The following is a 12,123-nucleotide window of genomic DNA, read 5'->3' on the forward strand; positions in this document are numbered from 1 at the left end:
AGGGATAACTCTCTATCTCCTCCACAGAGCATATGGTTAGGGACCCTGGGACTGAGACACCAGTGAGGCAAAGACGCTCTTAAGATGGATAGAGTCTCCAGTAATGACAAGGAGAGGTTGTCAGGACCCGGTGAGAGAAACAGTCACTAATAGTCGGCAGAACCCAGAAGATGAGGCAGACTCAGCAGTACTAGAAATGGTGGTTTAATAAAAGGACAAGATCTTCAGGCAAAGAATATAAATCCACCACGTCCAAAAATAAAGCCAAGAGGCACAAAATGGATATCCTCCAAAATACAAAGAAACTCCACAAAGTGGTAAAAACAGCAGGGAAAAACAAACCTCAAAAGACTACTCAAAAATACACAAGCACTAAACCAGAGAACCTCTGGAAAATCCAATAAGAGAAATATGTTCACAACAAGGCTGGGGCTGGGTGCTAACATACAAACACTGAGCAAAGAACTGAGGAACACACAGGGTTTAAATACTAACAAGGGAACGACACACAGGTGCAAACAATAATTAGAGCAAGGAAAAAACAAAAGGTACAAAAAAGGTGCAATGGGGACATCTAGTGACCAAAACCTGAACAGTCCTGGCCAAAACCTGACAGAGGTGCTATAGCATTCCTCTAGATCTTGCTGAAGTAAAATTTCCCATGAGTCTACTGGCTATGTACTGTATATAGAATGAGACAGCTAGATGGATAGACAAACCTACCAGGATAATTAGTTTAGACTGGGTTTAATTAGTTGGAAAAAGTTTACAGGGTGGAACAGAGTAGGATTGGAGACGGACAACAAGAAAGTGGGATGGGAGACTGCATAGAGTGGGGCCCTGAATGGTGATTGTAGGTAGTCTATAAAACACTCCCTAATTTCCTGTCTCAAGTAAGAATATGCTGTAGATGTAAACCCACAAATGGCTTTCAATCTAATGTGGAGGGTGTAGGAAAGAATTGTGGAATCATGGATCTGTCAATATGACGATGGCTGGCCATGCAAGAAACAGACATGAACCACAATATGAGTAGGAATAAGTCTCTATTTTTCCAGAGAAGAAAAATAAATGATCCAGCCCAGTGACTACATAGGCAGAGTACCGCCAGCGCCAGCTGCTTCATCTAGGCCTATTTGTTGTCACATGCATGACCAGCAAGATTAGAACATTCACCAGGTAAACAAATAGTGATAAAAATCCAGTGGTTTAGCAATACCGCAAAATCAAAGAAAAATAAACTACTTGTACTATACAGCATGTGGGAGTACAAGAACATCCAATGCACGACATTGACTGAGGACTGGTGCATGCCATCAACTGGAAGTGGCCCTTTGCACCTATGAGCTAGCCTGTCATCACTGCCATTGTTGTCCCTCTAATGTTCTTCGCTACTTGTTTTTTTCTTACTTTCACTTTCCCAACCTATTAGTCAGAGCTGGGGCGCAGCTTTGTTTTCTGATCCATTGTGAGGCCCTGGCAGCCATTCACTGAACCAGAGGGTATTATTCCTGCATTGATGATACAGCGGGCCGGCTTTGTATGAGTCAAGAGAGGCGAGTTCATTAGCATGCACATAGACGCTGTGGCATTTTGGCAGGACGACAAAACAATTCTCCTGAAATGTTTCTCTGGGAATTAGAAAGCCTTGGCTTGTTTGGTATCCAATGGACGTATGCTGGAGCTCGCTCACTTTCTTTCTGCTGCTGGATACCAATGCCTCAAGGCAAGGCAAGGTTTGTTGCTCTCTTTGGGGACTTGTAAGTGTATTGGGTGTGTGTAACAGTATTGCTTCCGTCAATCTCCTCACCCTAACCTGGGCTGGATCCAGGGACCCTCTGAACACATCAACAACAGTCACCCACAAAGCTTAGTTACCTATTGCTCCACAAAAGCCAAGGCTCTTGCAGAGCAAGGGAAATAACTACTTCAAGTTCTCAGAGCGAGTAACGTCACTGATGGAAACGCTACTAGCACGCACAGCTAACCATTTCACACCGGTTACATGTATCAGAGTCTAACACGCCAGATTAGGAATGATCAGTATGGAATTAGGTTACATGGGTTTGACTGATTGTATTTAGATGAAATAGCACTGGTTTCCATAACATGTGTGCTGTATGGGTGGGCTGTTTTGGAGTTTTGATCTGATCACTATTCATTTATTTGCAACAACAGTCAGTTTTTAAATGTTTCTGAAGGCCCACTTAATAGTTCTATGAGTCAGTGAAATTCCTTAAGGCTTGATACATTTGGATTTATACAGTACACAACATAAATAATGCTTACTGTGTCAGAAAGTATGAAGTTGAAGCTGCATATTAATTAAATGATGCTTTCCCAGGAAGCAAGGCATGTGTCTTTTATAATTAAACAAAAGCCTAACAGTGCTAAAGTTAAACAATAATACATGGACAGAATGTGTTCTTAATTGACCTGCCTGGTAAAATAAGGTAAAGAAATAATACTAAYTTGCAACTATTCACAAAACGCATCCAGTGCTCACCATTTCATTTTGGGTATAMGTTCGCTACACAATTTACCCAGTCTCATTGGCAGCCCTATAAACTGAATGGATGGGTTTTCGTGTCTTAGATCTGCCCCTTGTGGTGCATGAAAATATGTTTTAATACCTTGCATTCCTCCTGCTGTGAAATGTTACACCTGCACAATTTTAATCTTGCATCCAAACATCCATAAAATGTCCTGAAGACATGAATAGGATTAGTGTGGTTGGTTCAGGAGAGAGCGAAAAAAATGTATCCTTGGCTTTGGCCTACTTTCAGTTGAAACAGAGAAATAAGAAAGAGGGTGATTCTAAGAATGATATGCCAGACTAGCTCGGGGAGAACCTGAATTTAGATAGAGGTTTACTGTATCTAAATGCAGATGCCCTTTGCTGGTTTTACCAATGTAGTTCTTTCTGATGCTGATTCCTGACAGGTGTTCTGTACCAATACTCCAAACTACATCAGAGATGGCACACCCTTAGAAAGATAAATGTCTATTTAAGTAAAAGTCCCCAGGTACAGATTTTAAACTGTTTGGAGGGAGCCCCAAGACAGATCAGCTGTTCAGCTTTTGTTCATGTCTATTTTCCCCAGTCTATTGTTAAGAACACTATTTGGGTGATTATTCCCTATTGGAATTTGGTCTCTAAGGTCAGAGGTTACCGTAAAGCAATTCTTAGTAATTGGTATCTGGTTCCCTTAGCCATACAATCGTCCATGGGTGTCAAATGTATAGTCTATTCAACCCCCGGGTTTCAGCCTTCATTTAATGTTTTGGAATTATGCATGGAAGGAAGAAACAACAAACATAAGGAAGAGCATTTAGGTCCTCCCTTCCCTTTGAAGGGTGGCAGTTTATTAATAACCCTGCAGAAGTCTCATTTTGGTCTCCCTGTGCACATTTTTGTTTAATAAAACTCTTAAATATAGAAGTTTCTCTTGCATCCAGCATTTCTCCACACCTTGACCAGTTTTCAATCCCTAACAATATAATAGGGGCGGCAGGAAGCCTGGTGGGTAGGGGGGTAGGAGCGTTGGGCCAGTAACCGAAAGGTTGTTGGATCCCATCCCTGAGCTGACAAGGTAAAAACCTGTTGTTCTGCCCCTGAGCAAGYCAGTTAACCCACTGTTCTCCGGGCGCCGAAGACGCGAATGTCAGTTAAGGCAGCACTCCGCACCTCTCTGATTCAGAGGGGTTGGGTTAAATGCGGAAGACACATTTCAGCTCAATGCATTCAGTTGTACAACTAACTAGGTATCCCCATTTCCCTTGAAAAAACAAACAAAAAACAATTGTTCTAACATGTTTTTCCTCTGTCTTGGTTGCAGGAGGTGTGTGCATCTCTCAGTCAGTGAAGATACCACGAGAACCTAAGCTTGGAGAGTTTGACAAGGTAATCCGTAGACTGTCAGAGAACCACAACGCCCGGGTTGTCATTCTCTTTGCCAACGAAGATGACATTAGGTAAGTTCAGTTGACTGTTACAGGAATGAAAAAAATATGAAACTAACTAAATGATGGCAACAAAGTAACTCAATCCATCTGAGTTTCTGTTTAATGACACAACATTCATAATGTTTGCCTATTGGGTATACACTGGTGTAAATGGCTGTAAATGTGTATATTGTCCTCCTCAGATAACATCCCACAAATTCAGTTAGCTTTTTACTGTAAGCTATAACAGCTTTGTTTTCATTAGGTGTCCACATTGTAATGAATGTGTGCCAGTTTACATTAAATACATACAATCTAACTATATGTAGCATTCTGATTATAATATGTTCTTCTCATCTGTTMTATATATTTCTAGATTACAGCAATTTCCAATCTGCTGCATATTGTTTAATTCCCTCTGTTCCCCTGCAGTGTTGTAAACCTTTAGTTACCTTTAGGATGACTGAGGAGCATCTTGATCAGTTGGCATGGGGTGGCAGTTGGTGATGTGTGTGGGTGCAAGTGTTGCAGCTAACCATTATGTTTTACAGCTTATTCCAAAATGACCTAGTACTAACACAAGCATAGAATATACAGTACATATATAGCCTAATGTATGGGCTTGTCCTCCAAAATGATATGATGCAACATTTGCCATCTGTCTGTCATTTGATACACACATAGCATCATAATAATTTCACAATACAACACTGCAGTGGCTTATATTTTGTAAATATGAACACAGGACTTTTGTTGAGAGGTGCATAAGAAGAGAGAGCAAGAGCCAAAACCCTACACAATGTATTGCCAATTTGATTTCAATTTGACCTATCCTGTGAACTTTTTATATTCAAGAATATAGCAATGACTTTAAAATGTAATTTGTACTCACATATATAATAAATAATGTTAACTTATTCCAAGAGCTTGGTGAGTAGAATGCATATTGTATAATATCCATCTGCCCTCAGAGGCAATACACCAAATGCAGGGACTTTGAGGTTCTATGAGGTAATAGGCTTAAAATAAAAATTGGGTTGCTGAGTCAAGTAACACATACAGTATAAACCAATGTGAGAAGTATCCAAAGGCAATATATTACAGTAACCAAAGTTACCATTAAATAACTTTGCCCTTTCTTTACCCTGTCCTATTGCTTTTGCTCAACAGTACAAATGTGTGGAAAATAATTGTTATACATAGCATTAACCTATAATTACCATATAGAGGAAGAGCAGTTGACATTAGTCAGGTATATATTCTTCTTAAAGGATACAGGCAGTGATTTGAGGAAGCCGTAGATGGTGGATGACCAGGGCAGAAGTCCCAGTGCTCATTGACTTAATCCAAGCTTGGTAATGGGTAATAGTGTGGATATACAGTAATTACACAAAGCCAGGGGGATTTCAGCCCAGTATGCCTGCTCTACCCTTGAAACCAGTCAATGTAAGTGTGCAGCCGCTTAATAAAATACTACAATTAAGAGTTTTCAGCGTTCAGGCTATAGAAAGATGCTTGAGCAAGAGTGGCCTCATTCACAGGAGAAGGATGTTAATGCCATCATTCATTTTGTCCTAAACATAGACCTTCAGTACATGTAATTGAGTGATTTCATGATGAGAACACCTGGTGTTTATGTGATGAACTAGATTGTCCTGTAAACGACCTTAGGGGGGGGGGGGGGTTGCAATTGACAGTTGACAAAACAGGCTCCCTCCCTTCTCCTTACTTCCAGGAATATGTTCTATCTTATTTTCAAGGATTGTAGAAGTTGCCATGGACCCATGCAAAGAACCATTCTCAAGTGAGGCAAAAAAGGAGCATATGACAACATTTGCATAGTATACTGTAGGTTTTGTTATGGACATTATTGTCTCCTGTAAAGCCATATGGGAATGTTGGGGCTCAGAATAAACCATGTTTATTCAGTGAGAGGTAGGATAAAGGTCATTATAATTCAAACATGCATTTTTCTCAGTCTCTTCATTCTTTGTATGAGTGGTGAGGAATAAGGGTAGCAGAGTGACTCAGGGGAACACTATATTGTTATTGTACCTGGCTGTTGTAGCGACTGTGTTTCCAGTACTACGTCTAATATATCCTGATTGCCTAGCCACTTTTACCCCTATCTACATGTACATATTACCTCAACTACCTCGTACCCCTGCACATTGACTCTGTACTGGTACTCCTTCTATATAGTCTCATGTTTTTTTTTTTTTTGCGAATTTGTCTTATTAACTCTGCATTGTTGGGAAAGGGCTCGTAAGTAAGCATTTCACAGTAAAGTCTGCACCTGTTGTATTCTGCGCAGGTTAGAAATGCAATTTGATATGAGTACTGTGGTACTAGTGGCAGCAGAATGAATAATTAATACAGAGCCTGGTGGAACAGCAGGGAACGCCGGCTGGCTCATCATGGTTGCTTCTTAATTAGCTCTATTACCAGGGAGGGACCAACCTTGGAGTAATGTGGCAGCACTGGCAGGCTGGGATGGGTGTTCGCTAGCCTGCACCATGCACACTCCACAGGGTGGCCTCTGTCACAGGCAGGGATGGGTGTTCGCTAGCCTGCACCATGCACACTCCACAGGGTGGCCTCCGTCACAGGCAGGGAGGGTGGCAGTGTTCCAACGGTGTTCTTCTTTAGTGTGTTGTGCTGGTTCTGGGGACCCACGGGTGTGCAGTTAGGCTTTTGTTCATGTCCAGTACCAACACACTGTTTTCAACTAATCATCAAGGCGAATTATGTATATAAGTGTCAAGAATTGTATTGTATTCTCTCTTTTCCCTTCTTACAGGCAGATTCTTCAAGCAGCTAAGAAGGCTAACCAGACAGGACATTTTATATGGGTGGGGTCAGACAGCTGGGGGTCTAAGATCTCCCCCATCCTGAACCAGGAGGAGATGGCAGAAGGGGCTGTCACGATCCTACCTAAACGGCAGTCCATCCGAGGTATTGATGTTATACACACTATATAATGTCCTTTATTCCTCATTGTTCTAAATGCCACACAACGGTAGGTAGTACTGGTCAAGTGAGGATTACATTTCTATCTATTTTCTGTTGTCTATGACAATATAGTCTAATATAGCATGATATTTCCATATTAAACACTGACACACTGTAAACAACAACAGGATAAGAACACCAGTGAGATGAAWGTACAATGTAGTGTTGAAAAAATAGTTGGTAAAGTCATGTCACCGTCAGAAAATCCAATGCACATCACTGCAGTATTTCAAATCCAACTGTGCCTCTCATTGATCTCTCTAGGGTTTGATCGCTACTTCATCAGCAGAACTTTGGATAACAACAGAAGGAATATTTGGTTTGCAGAGTTCTGGGAAAACAACTTCCAGTGCAAACTCAGTCGACACGCTCTGAAGAAAGGATCCGGCATCAAAAAGTGCACAAGTAAGAGTAGGGTGTCCTTGTTTACCATAGCCTACTCCTACACACATTCTATTTATGACCTCACAGCTACAATCGCTTGTTTTAGAATTCTGAACATGTTTTGGTTGATGTGCCATTCCATCTATTTTAAATACTATGGTTATTTTGGTGAGAAACATGGAGCCCAAAATGTACGCCCAGGTTGCAGGTGTATACTGTACATACTTCCTGTGGCAAGTTCCAAACTTTGCCAGGAACTTTGATTATTCAAATATGATCAATTAAGCAGAATAGAATAATCATCACTATATTGCACTTAAGTAACTAGAGGAATGCAGAATGTGTTTTGAAAGTGCAATGTCAACAAAATAGATTGGTTTTATTACAGATCTTAACATTCGTTTGTATTTGAATGTAAACGTATAACCCTTCTCCAACAGCCTTACGCATTTGCAGAGATGTAGGTTACCGTAGTATGAGCTAGTGTACATTTTAGGTAAATGCAATGTAAATGGTAGGATCCTCTTGTTCCGTTAAACATGATTAAATGTTCCCATTACTCTACGTCGCCAAGTTCAATCTGCACTGCAGTACAATAGCAATCACCAAAACAGGACTTATTACACAAGTTGAAAACACAATCAATAGCAAATCCAATCAGCATATTAGAGACAAGCTCACAGGTCATTAAAATCAGTAGGCACTCCAAGCCTGACTGTCTTTCATTTCCCTGTACAGACAACACAATCTGCAGGGTCCTAGTCAGTCTAGACAGTACTGATTCTGGGATTGGTTGGATTGTGAAGCTTTGATGGGTTTTTTATTTATTTAATTTTATTTCACCTTTATTTAACCAGGTAGGCTAGTTGAGAACAAGTTCTCATTTACAACTGCGACCTGGCCAAGATAAAGCATAGCAGTGTGAACAGACAACAACACAGAGTTACACATGGAGTAAACAATAAACAAGTCAATAACACAGTAGGTGTAACGAATGCTCGCCTCCTCTTCGTCTGAAGAGGAGAAGCGAGAAGGGTCGGACCAATACGCAGCGTTGTAATCCATAATGATTTATTAACAGAACGAAATGAAACACGAAAACACTCTTAAACAAACTACAAAACAACAAACGACGCAGACCGACCTGAACATAAGAACTTACATATACACGAAGAACGCACGGACAGGTACAGACTACAAACAAACCGAAACAGTCCCGTGTGGCGCTACAAACACAGACACAGGAGACAACCACCCACAACAAACAATGTGAAACAACCTACCTTAATATGGTTCTCAATCAGAGGAGACGTAAAGCACCTGCCTCTAATTGAGAACCATATCAGGCAACCCATTAACCAACATAGAAACACATAACATAGAATGCCCACCCCAACTCACGCCCTGACCAACTAAACACATACAAAAACAACTGAAAACAGGTCAGGAACGTGACATAACCCCCCCCTCAAGGTGCGCACTCCGGACGCACCACCAAAAGTCTAGGGGAGGGTCTGGGTGGGCATCTGACCACGGTGGTGGCTCAGGCTCTGGGCGTGGTCCCCAACCCACCATAGTCAATTCCCACTTTTGTAACCCCCTCCCAATGACCACCCTCCAAATACACCCACCTAAAATAAGAGGTAGCACCGGGACAAGGGGCAGCACCGGGACAAGGGGCAGCACCGGGACAAGGGGCAGCACCGGGACAAGGGACAGCACCGGGACAATGGGCAGCACCGGGACAAGGGGCAGCACTGGGACAAGAGGCAGCACCGGACTGAGGAACGCAGCTCCGGACTGAGGGGCAGCTCCGGGATAGGGGCAGCACCGGACTGAGGGACGGCAGCTCCGGACTGAGGGGCAGCTCCGGACTGAAGGACTGCAGCTCCGGACTGAAGGACGGCAGCTCCGGACTGAAGGACGGCAGCTCCGGACTGAAGGACGGCAGCTCCGGACTGAAGGACGGCAGCTCCGGCTGAAGGACGGCAGCTCCGGACTGAAGGACGACACGCTCCGGACTGAGGGGCAGCTCCGGACTGGCTGACGGCTCTGGCTGCTCATGGCTCGCTGACGGCTCTGGCTGCTCATGGCTCGCTGACGGCTCTGGCTTCTCATGGCTCGCTGATGGCTCTGGCTGCTCATGGCTGACTGGCGGCTCTGGCAGCTGCTGAGGCCTGGCATCCTGGCTGACTGGCGGCTCTGGCAGATCCTGGCTGACTGGGCTCTGGCAGATCCTGGCTGATGGACTGGCGCTCTTGCAGATCCTGGCTGACTGGCGGCTCTGGCAGATCCTGGCTGACTGGCGCTCTGGCAGACCTGGCTGGACTGGCGGCTCTGGCAGATCCTGGCTGACTGGCGGCTCTGGCAGATCCTGTCTGGTTGCGGCTCTGGCAGATCCTGACTGACGAATGGCTCTAGCGGCTCCTGACTGACAAACGGCTCTGCGCGCTCGAGACCAGACGGGCGGCTCTTAATGGCTCGCGGACAGACGGATGGCTCAGATGGCACTGTGCAGACGGATGGCTCAGATGGCGCTGTGCAGACGGATGGCTCAGATGGCACTGGGCAGACGGATGGCTCAGATGGCGCTTGGCAGACGGGCAGCTCTTGCCAGATGAGCCGCACTGTAGGCCTGGTGCGTGGTGCCGGAACTGGTGGTACCGGACTGGAGACACGCACCTCAAGGCTAGTGCGGGGAGCAGGAACAGGGCACACTGACTTCTCAAAGCGCACTATAGGCCTGGTGCGTGGTACCGGAACTGGAGGTACCGGGCTGAGGACACGCACCTCAGGGCGAGTGCGGGGAGAAGGAACAGTGCGTACAGGGCTCTGGAGACGCACAGGAGGATTGGTGCGTGGTGCCGGAACTGGAGGTACTGGGCTGGAGACACGCACCACAGGGCTAGTGCATGGAGGAGGAACAGGGCTCTGGAGACGCACTGGAAGCCTGGTACGTGGTGTAGGCACTCACTGGTGGTACTGGACTGGGGCGGGAAGGTGGCGCCGGATATACCGGACCGTGCAGGCGTACTGGCTCCCTTGAGCACTGAGCCTGCCCAACCTTACCTGGTTGTATGCTCCCTGTCGCCCTACCAGTGTGGGGAGGTGGAATAACCCGCACCGGGCTATGTAGGCGAACCGGGGACACCATGCGTAAGGCTGGTGCCATGTAAGCCGGCCCGAGGAGACGCACTGGAGGCCATATATGTAGAGCCGGCTTCATGGCACTTGGCTCAATGCTCAATCTAACCCTGCCAGTGCGGGGAGGTGGAATAACCCGCACCGGGCTATGAACACGTACAGGAGACACCGTGCGCTCTACTGCGTAACACGGTGTCTGCCCGTACTCCCGCTCTCCACGGTTAGCCTGGGAAGTGGGCGCAGGTCTCCTACCTGCCCTCGGCCCACTACCTCTTAGCCCCCCCCCAAGAAATTTTTGGGGTTTCTTCACGGGCTTCCAGCCACGTCTCCGTGCTGCCTCCTCATACCACCGATCTTGGGCTCTCGCTGCCTCCATCTCCTCACGAGCGCGGCGATATTCCCCAATATGAGCCCAGTGTCCTTTTCCCTCCAGTATTTCCTCCCATGTCCAGTATTCCTGTGTAGTGGGCCACTGCTCGTACTCACGCTGTTTGGTCCGGGTTTGGTGGGTGGTTCTGTAACGATCGTCTTGAGGAGAGAGATTGGACCAAGACGCAACGGGTAATGAAGACATGATGAATGTATTAAACAAGACGAAAACGAACTACACTTGATAATTAACAAAATAACAAAACGACGCAGACCGACCTGAACATAAGAACTTACATATACACGAAGAACGCACGGACAGGTACAGACTACAAACAAACCGAAACAGTCACGTGTGGCGCTACAAACACAGACACAGGAGACAACCACCCACAACAAACAATGTGAAACAACCTACCTTAATATGGTTCTCAATCAGAGGAGACGTAAACACCATGCCCTCTAATTGAGAACCATATCAGGCAACCCATTAACCAACATAGAAACACATAACATAGAATGCCCACCCCAAACTCACGCCCTGACCAACTAAACACATACAAAAAACAACTGAAAACAGGTCAGGAACGTGACAGTAGGGGAAAAAAATGAGTCTATATACATTGTGTGCAAAAGGCATGAGGAGGTAGGCAATAATTAGGCCATAGGAGCTAATAATTACAATTTAAGCAGATTAACACTGGAGTGATAAATCATCAGATGATCATGTGCAAGTAGAGATTACTGGTGTGCAAAAGAGCAGAAAAGTAAATAAATAAAAACAGTAAGGGGATGAGGTAGGTAAATTGGGTGGGCTGTTTACAGATGGACTATGTACAGCTGCAGCGATCGGTTAGCTGCTCAGATAGCAGATGTTTAAAGTTGGTGAGGGAAATAAAAGTCTCCAACTTCAGCGATTTTTGCAATTCGTTCCAGTCACAGGCAGCAGAGAACTGGGAAGGAAAGGCGGCCAGATGAGGTGCTACGGGTGGGTGTTGTTATCGTGACCAGTGAACTGAGATAAGGCGGAGCTTTACCTAGCATGGACTTATAGATGACCTGGAGCCAGTGGGTCTGGCGACTTAGAGCATACAGGTCGCAGTGGTGGGTGGTATAAGGTGTTTTAGTAACAAAATGGATGGCACTATGATAAACTGCATCTAGTTTGCTGAGTAGAGTATTGGAAGCTATTTTGTAGATGACATCGCCGAAGTTGAGGATCGGTAGGATAGTCAGTTTTACTAGGGTAAGTTTGGCGGCGTGAGTGAA

The 12,123-nt window shown here is 45.0% G+C and overlaps 1 protein-coding gene across 1 annotated transcript in view; it reads left to right on the forward strand.

The window, feature by feature from the left end:
* LOC111977225 (metabotropic glutamate receptor 4-like) overlaps positions 1 to 12,123 on the forward strand; it is a 309,721-nt gene that overhangs the window by 233,148 nt on the left and 64,450 nt on the right. The window contains exons 4-6 of the mRNA XM_024006595.1: positions 3,840 to 3,975; positions 6,746 to 6,900; positions 7,222 to 7,362. Coding sequence (XP_023862363.1) covers positions 3,840 to 3,975; positions 6,746 to 6,900; positions 7,222 to 7,362 — 432 coding nt within the window. The remainder of the gene's footprint in view (positions 1 to 3,839; positions 3,976 to 6,745; positions 6,901 to 7,221; positions 7,363 to 12,123) is intronic.

The sequence above is a fragment of the Salvelinus sp. IW2-2015 genome, linkage group LG17 (assembly GCF_002910315.2).
Source record: "Salvelinus sp. IW2-2015 linkage group LG17, ASM291031v2, whole genome shotgun sequence".
Lineage (NCBI taxonomy): Eukaryota > Metazoa > Chordata > Actinopteri > Salmoniformes > Salmonidae > Salvelinus > Salvelinus sp. IW2-2015.